Source organism: Sphaeramia orbicularis, chromosome 3, assembly GCF_902148855.1.
Source record: "Sphaeramia orbicularis chromosome 3, fSphaOr1.1, whole genome shotgun sequence".
NCBI lineage: Eukaryota > Metazoa > Chordata > Actinopteri > Kurtiformes > Apogonidae > Sphaeramia > Sphaeramia orbicularis.
This window is the reverse complement of record NC_043959.1, coordinates 16,016,873-16,029,761: the sequence shown is the minus strand read 5'-3', so window position 1 is coordinate 16,029,761 and position 12,889 is coordinate 16,016,873. Positions and strand designations below refer to the sequence as shown.

At 43.6% G+C, this 12,889-nt stretch overlaps 3 protein-coding genes across 7 annotated transcripts in view; 2 read left to right on the top strand and 1 right to left on the bottom strand.

Annotated features, from left to right (window-relative positions):
• The window catches only part of adamts17 (ADAM metallopeptidase with thrombospondin type 1 motif, 17), a 35,683-nt gene extending 35,101 nt beyond the window's left edge, over positions 1-582 (top strand). For 3 of the 4 annotated variants that reach the window (XM_030121849.1, XM_030121867.1, XM_030121876.1), the window contains one exon: positions 27-582. In XM_030121849.1, coding sequence (XP_029977709.1) covers positions 27-178 — 152 coding nt within the window. In that variant the 3' untranslated portion in view covers positions 179-582. The remainder of the gene's footprint in view (positions 1-26) is intronic. The other variant, XM_030121858.1, reaches the window with a different exon arrangement.
• A 5,559-nt stretch (positions 583-6,141) lies between these two features.
• On the top strand, positions 6,142-7,205 carry cart3 (cocaine- and amphetamine-regulated transcript 3). The gene is made up of 3 exons (XM_030122461.1): positions 6,142-6,404; positions 6,718-6,801; positions 6,878-7,205. The coding sequence occupies exons 1-3, from the start codon at positions 6,162-6,164 to the stop codon at positions 6,983-6,985; spliced, it is 435 nt and encodes a 144-aa protein (XP_029978321.1). The 5' UTR covers positions 6,142-6,161; the 3' UTR covers positions 6,986-7,205.
• Positions 7,206-8,574: 1,369 nt separating this feature from the next.
• Positions 8,575-12,250, bottom strand: cdkn2aip (CDKN2A interacting protein). 2 transcript variants are annotated; one of them, XR_003934112.1, is made up of 4 exons: positions 11,635-12,250; positions 11,413-11,537; positions 9,491-10,678; positions 8,575-9,374 (listed from the first exon to the last, which is right to left on the bottom strand). XR_003934112.1 is itself a non-coding variant. In XM_030122338.1 (3 exons), exons 1-3 carry the CDS (start codon positions 11,880-11,882, stop codon positions 10,107-10,109), a joined length of 945 nt encoding a protein of 314 aa, XP_029978198.1. In that variant the 5' UTR covers positions 11,883-12,250; the 3' UTR covers positions 8,575-10,106. The 2 variants fall into 2 exon arrangements, 1 of the variants encoding a protein (XP_029978198.1); XM_030122338.1 differs by having other exon boundaries at positions 8,575-10,678.
• Between the last annotated feature and the right edge of the window lie 639 nt (positions 12,251-12,889).

Sequence of the window (12,889 nt, the reverse complement as noted above, 5' to 3'; positions counted from 1 at the left end):
CTCTCTGCTATACCCCCCCACCCAAGCTGCTCTGACCTACAAATGCACGGGAGACCAGTGGACCGTGTACTGCACCGTGATCCGACAGAAGAACCTGTGTCAGGACATGAGGTGGTACCAGCGCTGCTGTCAGACCTGTAGGGACTTTTACGCCAAGAAAACACTGCACACGAGCTAACGCCCAAACGGACCGACCTCCTTCACATACTGATGGGTTCTACCTGGGTTCATACTGTTCTGGTTTAACTGATGACACTTTGTTTTTGCAGATGAATGTGTGCGTGTTCAGGTTCAGTTGGCTCAGAAGACTTGAACTTGTCCAGAACATCTACATCACAGGTGTCAAACATATGACCCGTGGGCCAAAACCGGCCCGCCAAGGGGTCCAGTCCGACTGGGGGAGGAGTTTATGAAATGCAAAAATTATACAGAGGATATTAACGATCATGATGTTAACATCATTTTAGTTCAGGGGCCACTTACAGACTGATATGATCACTGGTTTTCACTGTTTTCTTTTTACTGTTTTTTATTAATTTTTACTGGTTCTTACTGTTTTTTACTGGATTTCACTAGTTTTTACTGGTTTTCATTGGTTTTTATTGGTTTTTACTGGTTTTTACTGGTTTTCATTGGTTTTTTTTACTGGTTCTTACTGGGGTTTTTTTTAACTGGTTTTCACTAGTTTTTACTGGTTTTCACTGTTTTCTTTTTACTGTTTTTTATTAATTTTTACTGGTTCTTACTGTTTTTTACTGGATTTCACTAGTTTTTACTGGTTTTCATTGGTTTTTATTGGTTTTTACTGGTTTTTACTGGTTTTCATTGGTTTTTTTTACTGGTTCTTACTGGGGTTTTTTTTAACTGGTTTTCACAAGTTTTTACTGGTTTTCATTGTTTTTTTTACTGGCACTTATTGGGTTTTTTTGCTGGTTTTCACTAGTTTTTACTGGTTTTCATTGGTTTTTATTGGTTTCTACTAGTTTTTACTGGTCTGGCCCACTTCAGATCATACTGGGCTGAATGTGGCCCCTGAACTAGAATGAGTTCTACAGCCCTGATCTACATTAATGATACAGTTTATGGTTCATGTGTCTAGTAACGGTTTATTAATGGTTTTACCAAAGGAGGATTTTTTGCTGTGAACACAGACACAATCAACAGATGCTCATTCATTCATTCTTTCATTCATTCATTCATTCACTCACTCACTCGCTCATTCATTCATTTACTTGTTCATTCATTCATTCACTCTTTCATTCATTTTTTGGTCACCAGTTCATCACATGTCAACTTAAACATTAACATCTTTATTAATCACTTGCTGATATTAGTTAGTACTTCAGTGAACATGTTCAACTGACCCAACACTAGTTAACTCTTTACCAGGTTAGTAGTGTTAGGGTTAGTTAATGCTATCTTTCACAGTAGAAATCTTCAATGAAAGCATCAGTCGACATGAAGACCCTTCATAAATCCTCACTAGACACTTGAGTTGATGTTGGATCTTACTTGTTACTGCATTAAACCACGGTACCAATAAGGATTTGGACCGGTTCCACAGATGATCCAGAGTTCTATCGGTTCTACCAACGTCTGTCCTTAACCCTCCAGTTAATGGTTGAGGTTTTGCTGAACTCGGTGAAATCAGTTAAAACATGTAGGATGGTCATACATAGCATTTCAAACTGTAATAGGCTTTATTATCATTATTATTATTATTATTATTATTATTATTAATAATAATAATAATAATAATAATGATAATGATAATGATAATGATAATAATAATAATAATAATAATAATCCAGATAGGTGATTGATCAACCCATTGACGACTGGAGAACCATGAATCCACGGTTCTGCTGGAGGTCTGTGGAACGTTCATGTAGCAGAACACCATTCAAGCCTGAAGAACCTTATTCACCACTTGAATCAACTGAACATGTAGAACGTGGTGGTTCTCAGATGGACGAGGTTAGCCAAGAACTCTCGCTTCCGTTCGTGTTCTACCAGTGCATCCTGACCACAGAGTTTGGACATGGTCCTCACCGTCCTGATGTTGGACTGGTTGACGTCTGTCTGGATCAGAATGAAGGGAACCTGGGACGTCAACATGGTCCACCAGGGGGACGACAGAAGACAGTCAGTCCAATATGTTCCATCTGTTCCTGGTTTTCAAATAAGTTCTAAATCCACTACTGACATGATGTTTGTCCCATGAGGCTTTTAGAGAATAAACGTCCACCTTCTGTGTGATGAATGAGGTCATGGACACTTCAGGTCAAAAACAGCTGCAGGTGGAACCCGACGTTAACGAGGTCAGTTAGACAGATGAAGACATTCCACTGTGGACTTTTCACACATAATGTATTTGGACGGTTTAACAGGACAGATTAAAGCTTTCAGAAAATGAACCACATGAAATGTCAAGAACCTCAAGGTGTTTGTCTGGACCACCATGTTTTACTGCCCCCTGGGGTCTCCACTCATCCACGTCCAACTCTGTCCTTGTGTGTCTCAGTTGTGTTTCATGGATCTCCATCCGTGTGTGTGTGTGTTTGTGTGTGTGTGTGTTACCCGTAATTCCCCAGTGTTTTGGGAGGGGTGGAGCGGTGCTATGTTGGGACCTGGTTCACTGCTGTGGAACTCATGGTAGTGACGGTCACATCAGTGTTCTGTCTGGACGTTCCAGGACGTTTGAATAGCGTCTGGATCAGTCTGATGTACTTTCAGTTATTCTTGTACTGTACTTGTTTTAGTTGCACATCCAGTATGTTTGGTACATAACTGCCACTACTTGTATTTTATGGTGCTAGTGTGGATGTTTATTGTCGTGTGTATTGGATTTATTCTGTGATTCAGAAAACATTCAGTGATCACGTCCATGTTTCACCTGGACTGGGGACCGGGTTTATTCCACAGTCAATAATAAGCTCATATGTGGATTTAGCTTCACTGAAACATGAGTCCAACAGTGATGAAAGTGTCCCTCAGCTCTGAGAGACAGACAGAAATGAAAATATGATCAATACATGAAAATATGATCAATACATGAAAATATGATCAATACCAAAAAACGGCATTTGGTTTTTATTTCAGAGCTGCTTCTTAATCCTGTCCAATGTCTATATGTTTTATGTCTACAGTATATGGTCTATGTCTGTATGTGCTGTGTCTGTATGTCCTGGATGTCCTGTGTCTACATGTTGTACTCATAGTCGTTGTCTTCCTCTAATCTGGATCCTGGTGTGTGGGGGTGGGGTGCAGCAGTGGAGCCCAGACAGCCCCCCCCCCCCCCCCCCCACACACACACACACACACACACACACTTCCACCTGCTCTTCCGGGTGAATCTGAGGTGTTCCTAGACCACAGATAGAATCCCTCCAGCACGTCCTGGGTCGGCCCTGAGGTCTCCTCACTAGATGAACCTCCTCCACTGGTTCCTCTGGACATGGAGGAGCAGCGGCTCTACTCTGAGTCCATCCCAGATGTCGGAGCTCCTCCCCCCATCTCTAAGGCTGAGCCCGCCCACCCTGACGAGGAAACTCATTTCAGCCGTTTGTACTTGTGACCTTGTTCTTTGGGTCATTACCCAGAGTTCATGACCATAGGTTAGGGTTAGAACGTAGATCCACTGGTAAATCTAGAGCTTCATCTTTGGGCTTAACTCCCTCTTCACCTCAACAAACCAGTTTAGTGTCCACATCACTGCAGACGCCGCCCCAATCCACCTGTCGACCTCCTGCTCCATCCTACCCTCATTCATGAACAAGATCCTGAGAAACTCCTCCACTTGAGGCAGGACTCCCCCCCCCCCCCCCCCCCCCCCCCCCCCCAACCAGAAGTGGGCACTCCACCCTTTTCTGTCTGAGGACCATGGCCTCGGACTTGGAGGTGCAGATCTTCATCCCAGCTGCTTCACACTCAGCTGTGAACCACCCCAGTGAGAGCTGGAGGTCACTGCTCAATGAAGCTTAGAGGACCACATCATCCACCTAAAAGCAGAGACCAGATCCTCCCACCACTGAACTCCACCCCCTCCACCACCCGACTGCGCCTCGAAATTCTGTCCATAAAAGTTCTGAACAGAACCAATGCTAAAGGGCCGCTCTGAGGAGTCCACCCCTCACCAAGAACAGATCCAACTGACTACCAGCTATGCAAACCAGGCTACCTTGCACTCCTTCGGCACAGGGACTGAATGTCCAGTAACAAGGCACCGTCCACTCTGTACTCTTGGAGTCATCCACCCCCCCCACACACACACACATAGAGAATACCCCTGGGGACATGGTCATAAACCTTCCTCAAATCCACAAAACATGTGGATGTTTTCGGGTTGTCACTTCTAAAAGTCTCTGTTTTTAATACTACCCATAGTTTCATGTCCACAGCAACATGGACATTTGTCCAGACAGTATATCTAATATCCAAACATGTCCATAGTTGATGTCCAACCTGTTGATCCCATGGACAATACTGTCCATAGTTGTTGTCCAACCATAAAAAAATAATATACACTTTGGAAACAGGTTTAATCATCTCACAGAACACTGTTTACACGTGAACAGCAGAAAAATATGGGTTTAAATAAAATATCTGCATCAGTGTGGACAAGACTGCTAACTCTGCTAATGCTAACAGGTCCTGGTTTACCACCGGACAGTTATGGACAGTCAGTGAATCTTCAGGTGGGATTCTGTGTGTGTTCACATGGTGGAGCTGTCATTCAGACCACCACACTTTTATTATGTCATCACTGGGCAAATTCCATCCAGAAATATTAGGATGATGAAGACAAACAGAACACTAACAAAAATTAAACCGATCAAATAGAAAATGGAAAAGAACAGAAGGAAGAAGAGAGAAAATTAACCATTTTAAGACAAAAAATAAGTGAAGCTGAAACAAAAGACTGGGAAAGTAAAGAATGTGAGACCATGGACACTGTCCTCTGGACTGAAGAGGACAGTGTCCGTCCAGCTGGTCCTCAGGTCCAACATCTGCATCCAAAAAAAAAGAGGAGAATAAAAACACAAAAAGAACACACCCCATCATGTGACAGGTCCCATCAGGCCCTGGGGCATCCCAGGGGTGGGACTTCAGCTCTCTGGAGCATGCTCAGTAAGATGCTGACCAATTGCCACTGACTGAGATGATCAGTGGAACTTATTGGTTCTGACTTTCATGGTGTCAGCATTTTGGAACCAGAAGTGACCATATTTGGACAGAGGGGTGGAGCTATGTGAGTCTGATGGATCAGAGGTGAGCCAATAAAATTTATACAAGTATGTTGTTAGTTGATACTCTGCAGTAGTAGATCACTCTACAGTAGTAAATTACTCTGCAGTAGTAGATCACTTTGCAGTATTAGATTACTCTGCAGTAGTAAATTACTTTGCGGTAATAGATTACTCTGCAGTAGTAGATCACTCTGCTGTGGTAGATTACTCTGCAGTAGTAGATCACTGCAATAGTAGATCACTCTGCAGTAGTAGATTACTCTGCGGTAGTAAATTACTTTGCAGTAGTAGATCCCTATGCAGTAGTAGATTACTCTACAATAGTAGATTACTTTGACGTAGTAGATCACTGCAGTAGTAGATTACTTTGCAGTAGTAGATCACCTGCAGTAGTAGATCACTCTGCAGTAGTAGATTACTCTACGGTAGTAGATTACTTTGACATAGTAGATCACTCTGCTGTAGTAGATTACTCTGCTATAGTAGATCACTCTGCTGTGGTAGATTACTCTGCAGTAGTAGATCACTGCAATAGTGGCTCACTCTGCAGTAGTAGATTACTCTGCAGTAGTAAATTACTTTGCAGTAGTAGATCCCTCTGCAGTAGTAGATTACTCTACAGTAGTAGATTACTTTGACATAGTAGATCACTCTGCTGTAGTAGATTACTCTGCAGTAGTAGATCACTGCTGTAGTGGATTACATTGCAGTAGTAGATCACTCTGCTGTAGTATATTACTCTGCAGTTGTAGATTACATTGCAGTAGTTGATCACTATGCAGTAGTAGATTACTGTGCTGTAGTAGATTACTCTGCTGTGATGGACCACCTGTGATTGTTGACTTTTTGACAGACTGATGACTCACTGGATACGGCTGTTGCGCATGTCAACTAGAGCAGAGCTGAGGATAAATGAGGTTCGGATGCTGGACTCCGGTTAAAGCCGTTCATCTCAGAGGAGTGACCGTTCACACCCACATGCTGCCGACGCACGCCGGGACCGGGACCATGCGGAGCTCCTCCAGGCCGCTGCTGTGCGCCCTCCTGCTGCTGTGCGCCGCGGGGGCCGCTGGGGCCACCGAGGAGGAGCTGAGCCCCAGAGCCCTGCGGGATTTCTACCGGAAAGGACCAAACTTGACCAGCGAGAAGCAGCTGGTAAGACCCGGGACCGGAGCTGTTCCACCCATGTTTTATTTTCTGTTTCTGAACCGTGTGTATTTGTCAAACTCTACCATAATAATGACTTTTAGATTTTTGACTTAAGTTCATCAAACAGAAAATAAAGTTGTTTTGGTTGAATCCAAATGATCCGGTTTGTTGTTTTTCATCTGGCTCGTGTTGATAAAGTCAGGTCCGTCTGGGTTCTGGGTTCCGGTACCCAGTCATATGAAGGATAAAGATGGTCCACATTGTGTCGGTGTTTTGGTGCGTCTTTCTCTGACTCCGTGCGCTCTGTCGTCCTCCACAGCTCGGAGCTCTCCAACAGGTCCTGGAGAAGCTGCAGGCCAAACGGCTGCCGCTGTGGGAGAAGAAGTTCGGGACGGTCCCCACGGTAGGACCCACGTCCACAGCAGGACTCACGGACTCAGGTCATTGAATGTGAGTCTGACTGATCCTTGTCTCCTCAGTGTGACGTCGGGGAACAGTGCGCCGTGCGTAAAGGCGCGCGGATCGGGAAGATGTGCGACTGTCCGCGCGGAGCTTTCTGCAACGTGTTCCTGCTGAAGTGCCTTTGAGCCCGGCAGGACGTGGAAGCAGCACCGAGACAGCCGTGTTTTTCACGAAGAAGCCGAAGCGGGAGAAGGAGTGAACCCTAGATTTAAGGTTTTGTAGGTTTTCAAATTAATAGAAGTTGTAAAATGTCCCATTAAAGGTTGAATGGATGCCTCATGTATTAAATCAGTGTCAGTTAAGGACAGTCAGTGCTCTGTAATAAATGAACCTTCACCCTCAGGACACAGATCTGTCACATTCTTTATGTGAAGTTCATCCACGTCACCATCATCGGCTCCAAGCAAAGAGTGATTGAAAAGTGACAATAACTGGGTCTGCGCCGGCGGCCATTTTAACACCGAGGCTTGAGTTTAATAATAAACCTGAAGGTGTGAGACAGAAAAACAGAAGAGGACAAAAAAAAAAAAAAAAAAAAAAAAGCAAAACTATTCACCAGCAGTTATTCATAAAAAAATAATTAAAAAACAATAACACAATGAGCTAAGCAGACTAAAGTTAAACCCAGAACAATAAACCCGGGTTACACTTAGGTTGGGTCAAATCACAGCCTGTAAATAATACGCCTGCAGTGATGACTAATAATAATAATAATAATAATAATAATAATAATAATAATAATAATAATAATAAATTAGGTTTTTTCTATGAACACATACTCAGAGCTCATACAGTTGATCCATTATTCATTCACTCTCACATTCTGGTGGTTTCAAACTACATCTGTATCCACAGCTGTCATGAGGCAGACTGATGGAGACCCCTCCCACCACCGTACATCAGTACACCAGTGTGAGTGCCACTGAAGGCAAGGACACAACAGCACAGGACTGGGGATTTGAACCGCCAACCCTTTGGTTACTGGACAATCCCCTCTACCTCCTGAGCCATGGGGTTAAATGCTGGGGTTAAATACTGGGGTTAAGTACTAGGGTTAAATACTGGGGTTAAATTCTGGGGTTAAATACTGGAGTTAAGTACTCGGGTTAAATACTGGGGTTAATTACTGGGGTTAAATACTGGGGTGAAGTACTGTAGTTAAATACCGGGGTTAATTACTGGGGTTAAATACTGGGGTAGAGTACTGGAGTTAAATACTGGGGTTAATTACTGGGGTTAAATACTGGGGTAAAGTACTGGAGTTAAGTACTCGGGTTAAATACTGATCCTACTTGTAGTGGTAGTAGTAGTAATAATAGTAGTAGTGGTAGTAGCAGTAGTGGTAGTAATAGTACTAGTATTAGTAATAGTAGTTGTGTTAGTAGTAGTAATAATAGTATTAGTAGTTGTGGTAGTAATAGTAGTACTACTATTATTATTATTAGTAATGGTAATAGTAGTAGTAGTGGTGGTAGTAGTAGTAATAGTACTTGTGGAAGTAATTGTATTATTAGTAGTAATAATAGTATGATAGTTGTGGTAGGAATAGGATGTTTTGTGCCTTTTACTTATTTTTCCCTATTTGTTTAATCTGTTCCATTCTCTCCTGTTTCTACCTCCTTTCTGTTGTCTTTTTTTCCTTCCTTCGTCCTTTCCTCCTTTTTTCTCTTCAGTCGGTTCATTTTTTTTGGATCGATCACAGGCAACTTCAGTGTGTTTTTTGATTTTATTACAAATCAATACAAACACTGTGTAAACACACACAGAACAGGTGACGTTCACACACCAATACAAACCACAAACAGCACATCTCTCACCGGGACGCTCCGCCCACTGGGACACCCCGCCCACTGGGAGGTCCACCCAAAAGCAACCACCCACATGCAAGGGATTGTGGGAACCATGACACAAATATGAACCAAGATTCAGTCACATCTAAATGAAAGCAGAGTGCAGCTGAACGGCCTCATGGGAAATCCAACCTCCTGCTTCAGCGCTGAAACATGAACCCCATATGGACCGGGTTCTGGACCAGAGTCTAGGTCCAGACTTGGTTCCAGGTGGAATCAGCCTCCGTTTCAGTTTCATCCAGTCGTTTCTTTTCATGAAACTTGCGTCTTTTACTGTTTTTTTCCTTCATTTTTCTCATGTTTCATCTTTTACATCGTTTTTAGCTTCAACATTTTCATCTTTTCATTGTTTCTGTCGGTCATGTTTAATGAAGCAGGAAGAAAAACAAAATATTTAGTGCTTGGAAACGTCGTCGGTCACTGTTTAAAACAAAACTTTCAAAATGAAAACCTGAGGCTCCTGATCCGACTGTAAAACACAACTAAAACCCCCATCTGTGATCTTGAACATTTATGAACGTTTATGAATGTCTGTGAACCTTTATGTGTTGAAAATGTTCAAGAACGTTTAAGAATGTTAATGAACATTTATAAACGTTTATTAATATTAATTGAGTGTTAAGAATGTTCATCAGCGTTTATGGTTATTGAGTGTTTATAAATGCTCATTACCATTCATAAACGTTCATGAATGTTTATGAACATTTATAAGCGTTTATGATCATTGAGTGTTCATTACTGTTCGTAAACATTCATGAACGTTCATGAATGTTTACGAACAGTAATGAGAGTTTATGAACATTTATAAGCGTTAATGAACGTGTTCCTCGTCCAGTTCAATGTGAAAACTCTTCAGTCACCATTCAACTATTACACAAACACTCACTTTCTCTGTAAATGTTCCCATTTCAGCCCTGATCCCAGTTTGCGACGATGCTTCTGACTTTTATCTCTTCTGTTTTTTGGCAGTTTCACATAAACATGGCACATTTAGAACCGGCACCAGATCCCAAAGGCGTCAGCGCTCAATCGTCAACATCAAACATCTTCAACGTTCATTTAACGTTAACAAACATCAACGTTTCAGATGTCGACATAACTCAGTTTATCCTGAAATAACGACTTTATCTTTCACATAATGAACTGCGATGCCACGTTTGTTCAGTCTGCATTGACGGCGGCGAATCCTCAAACTGACGCCTTCTCTGGTCACGTCCAAACATCAGACGCTAAAATACAGCGTAAACGTTGTTTAACAGGCAATGGCCCTCAGCAATGGCCCATCGATAAAACACCCAGGTTCTTCCGGAACAAACGTCCATCTTCAGCCTTTGGCGCCGTCCATCGCTTTGACGGCGTTTCTGTCCCACAAGGCCGTCCTCGCTGCAGTCGGCGCCTACGAGGATGCATCGTCGTGGCGGTCGGTGGTGAAGGGGTAACTGAGTGCTGGGGGGAAGCCCTGGCTCCGCGGCTGCTCGTCCAACAGCATCAGGTCATCCACCTCTTTACCTTTGAACCGCCGACGGCAGATCTTCACCAACACCTTGCGGCCTTGGAACGCCTTGAGCGCCTCTTTGGATGCCATGGCCCTGGCGGCGGCCTCGTCGCGGCCGTAGCCCGTCCCCATGTAGACCGTCCGGCAGCGTATCTCGCAGACGTGGCCCTCCTTCTGGGCGCGGCCAGCGGGGAGGCCGGCGATGTCTCGGAGGGGGACGAAGACACAGGTCAGGTTGTCTTTGCAGGATTCTGCACACGAGCGAAGGATCTCGAAGTGGTCGAGGTTGGGACCAAAGCCGCCAGCTGACACCAGCTTCCACGCCACGGCTTTATAGAGGCGGTTGAAGAAGGGCTGGTGGTCAGCCGGGGCCTGGGGAGGGGGGCCAGACTTCTGAGGCGCCAGACGGGGTGGGGCCTTTGGTGCCGCTCGACCGTCGTCGGATTTGGATTTTTTCATACAGGTGTCAGTGTCTGAAAAAAAAAGAAGAAACAGAAACAATGATGGGTGAAAAACTGGACGAATTAAAGGACGAAAATATTTAATAAAACAGTGAAATATTGAATAGAATATTCATTATTTCATTTTGTTTTTACTACATTGTTGCCTTTTTAAATTTTTAAATGTATTGTTATCTTTGAACCTGTTTTCCATCCAGGTGTGTCCTGCTGACCTTTGACCTCTGGGTCAGATCACCCTTATTAAAAAGATGTGGATCTCAAAGGGATTTTTTCTGATTAAATAAAGATTAAATAAAAACATTTAATAAACAAAACATAATAAATGACATGAAATGTTTAACATTAAAATGAGTTAAAGCATCAAACACAAACTGTTTTATCTCTGAAGCAAAAAATAAGAGTTCAAAAAGTTTAGCTCAAAAACTAATATTGCTTAGAGGTCATCGATTGATGTGTCCAGAGATAAACAGTAAAACCAAGTAACTAACAACTGTAAACACGAAACATGTCAAATCAGAGTCGACATCTGAATAAATGTCACTGAGCAGAAGAAGAAATGTAACTCTTTAATGTAACAAACACTGGAACTAAACATCATATATTTGTTTATAATGTGACATGTTGATGGTTTTAGTCCTGATTCTGTTTAAATGCAGACACTGTGGTTCCATGGAATCAACCCTGGGTTCATGAGGCTGAAACCCCCCCCCCCCACACACACACACACCATCGACGTCCAGACTCACCAGGTGTGCTGCTCCTCTTGGCTCCGCCCCCCATCAGCTGGTCCCGGGTGGTTCGGACCGGAGCGTCCCGGACCTCGATACCCTCCCCCAGCTCCTGTATCTTGTCCATCACAGCCTGAGGGTACCTGGGACCGGACACCGGGGTTAGTCTCCCGACCTTTGACCTCATGTACACGCAGTACTTTTACTGCAGTACCGCGGATACCGGGACACGCTTCTTACCTGCAGCCCAGGAAGACGTGGTTGGTCCAGGCCATGGACAGGGACAGGAGCCGGTCCAGGTCCGGGCCCGGGCTCCCAGGCTGCACGGCGGGGAACGCCTCCATGTTCCGGAGGATGAACTCCCTCCGGGCGGTCCACTGCTTGTTGGTCTCTCCGTAGCCCCGGTGAGACTCCACCCAGTCCGCCAGGTGCCGGTTCTGGGTCAGGTACTCTGAAACCGGGTCTGCTCCGCTCCTCTCCTCCGCCATCCCAGAACCACACAGCGGCTCATTCACGGAGCAGACGCCGGCGGAACGGCTCCGGGTCCGTGCTTCCAGCGAGCCAACGGTGGGGGCGGAGAACCGGGCGCGCGGTGGCGGTGACCGGCGGTGGAAACACGGAGCCTACAGGTGTTCCGGAACCTGAACCGAAAACACAACAATGTTTACGGAGAGTTAGCGGCACTACGAACGGCTCCGACGGGTAACGGGGCTGAAAGGAACCGAACCGGGGCCAACGGTCCGAACACAACCCACGGAAGGGCCAACTTTAACCGACTTCTTCCAGAAAACGACACTTCACCGGATCCACTCAGAGCCAGGTTAGCTCCATGTCCCGGAAGTGACGAACAGAACGGACTTCCGCTTGGTGTAAAGAACTACAATTCCCAGAATCATCAAATAGGGACCTTTTAATTCACGATTTTTCCTTCATTTCTGTTTACTCTATTGTTTTTCTTTCTTTACTTTTTTCTTTCCTTGAATACATGTTTTCTGTCACATTTGAAATATTAAATCCACAGATAAGTCGTTATTTAAAAAATAAAGTAAAGTAATGAAAAAATAATTAATCAATAAAACAGTTTCTGCTATTTTGCGTAAAAACACATACAAAATTAATTAAATTTAGAGGTTTACTTAATACAGTTTTTTTAAACTATAATTTGTGAACAAAGCTGGAGATAAATCCATCAGATAAAAGACATGAAATAGTTAAAACTATCAAATAATAACGATATTTATTGTGATAGAAATTATATCTTGCCCTCGTTATGTTTTAGTCATTTGTCAAAGAAAATATGCTTATTTTAGATTTGATATGTTCATTCTTTGATATTAAATGTTTGTGTGAACAGAAATGACATTTAAGAAAAATAGAGTCTGACATGAATGAAACCTTCGGAAAGTTAATTTTAATTTGAGATTAAGATTACTTGCCTCGAAAAACCGTATTATTTACGCAAATCTCATGAAACATTCTATGAAAAATAGGTTTC

Coding starts and splice junctions, on each gene's coding strand:
- cart3 (XM_030122461.1), top strand. CDS start 6,162: ATGAGGTTCGGATGCTGGACTCCGGTTAAAGCCGTTCATCTCAGAGGA. Junction 6,405..6,717: donor TGACCAGCGAGAAGCAGCTG/GTAAGACCCGGG, acceptor CGTCCTCCACAG/CTCGGAGCTCTCCAACAGGT. Junction 6,802..6,877: donor AGTTCGGGACGGTCCCCACG/GTAGGACCCACG, acceptor TTGTCTCCTCAG/TGTGACGTCGGGGAACAGTG.
- cdkn2aip (XM_030122338.1), bottom strand. CDS start 11,882: ATGGCGGAGGAGAGGAGCGGAGCAGACCCGGTTTCAGAGTACCTGACC. Junction 11,538..11,634: donor CACGTCTTCCTGGGCTGCAG/GTAAGAAGCGTG, acceptor GTCCGGTCCCAG/GTACCCTCAGGCTGTGATGG. Junction 10,679..11,412: donor CAAGAGGAGCAGCACACCTG/GTGAGTCTGGAC, acceptor TTTTTTTTTCAG/ACACTGACACCTGTATGAAA.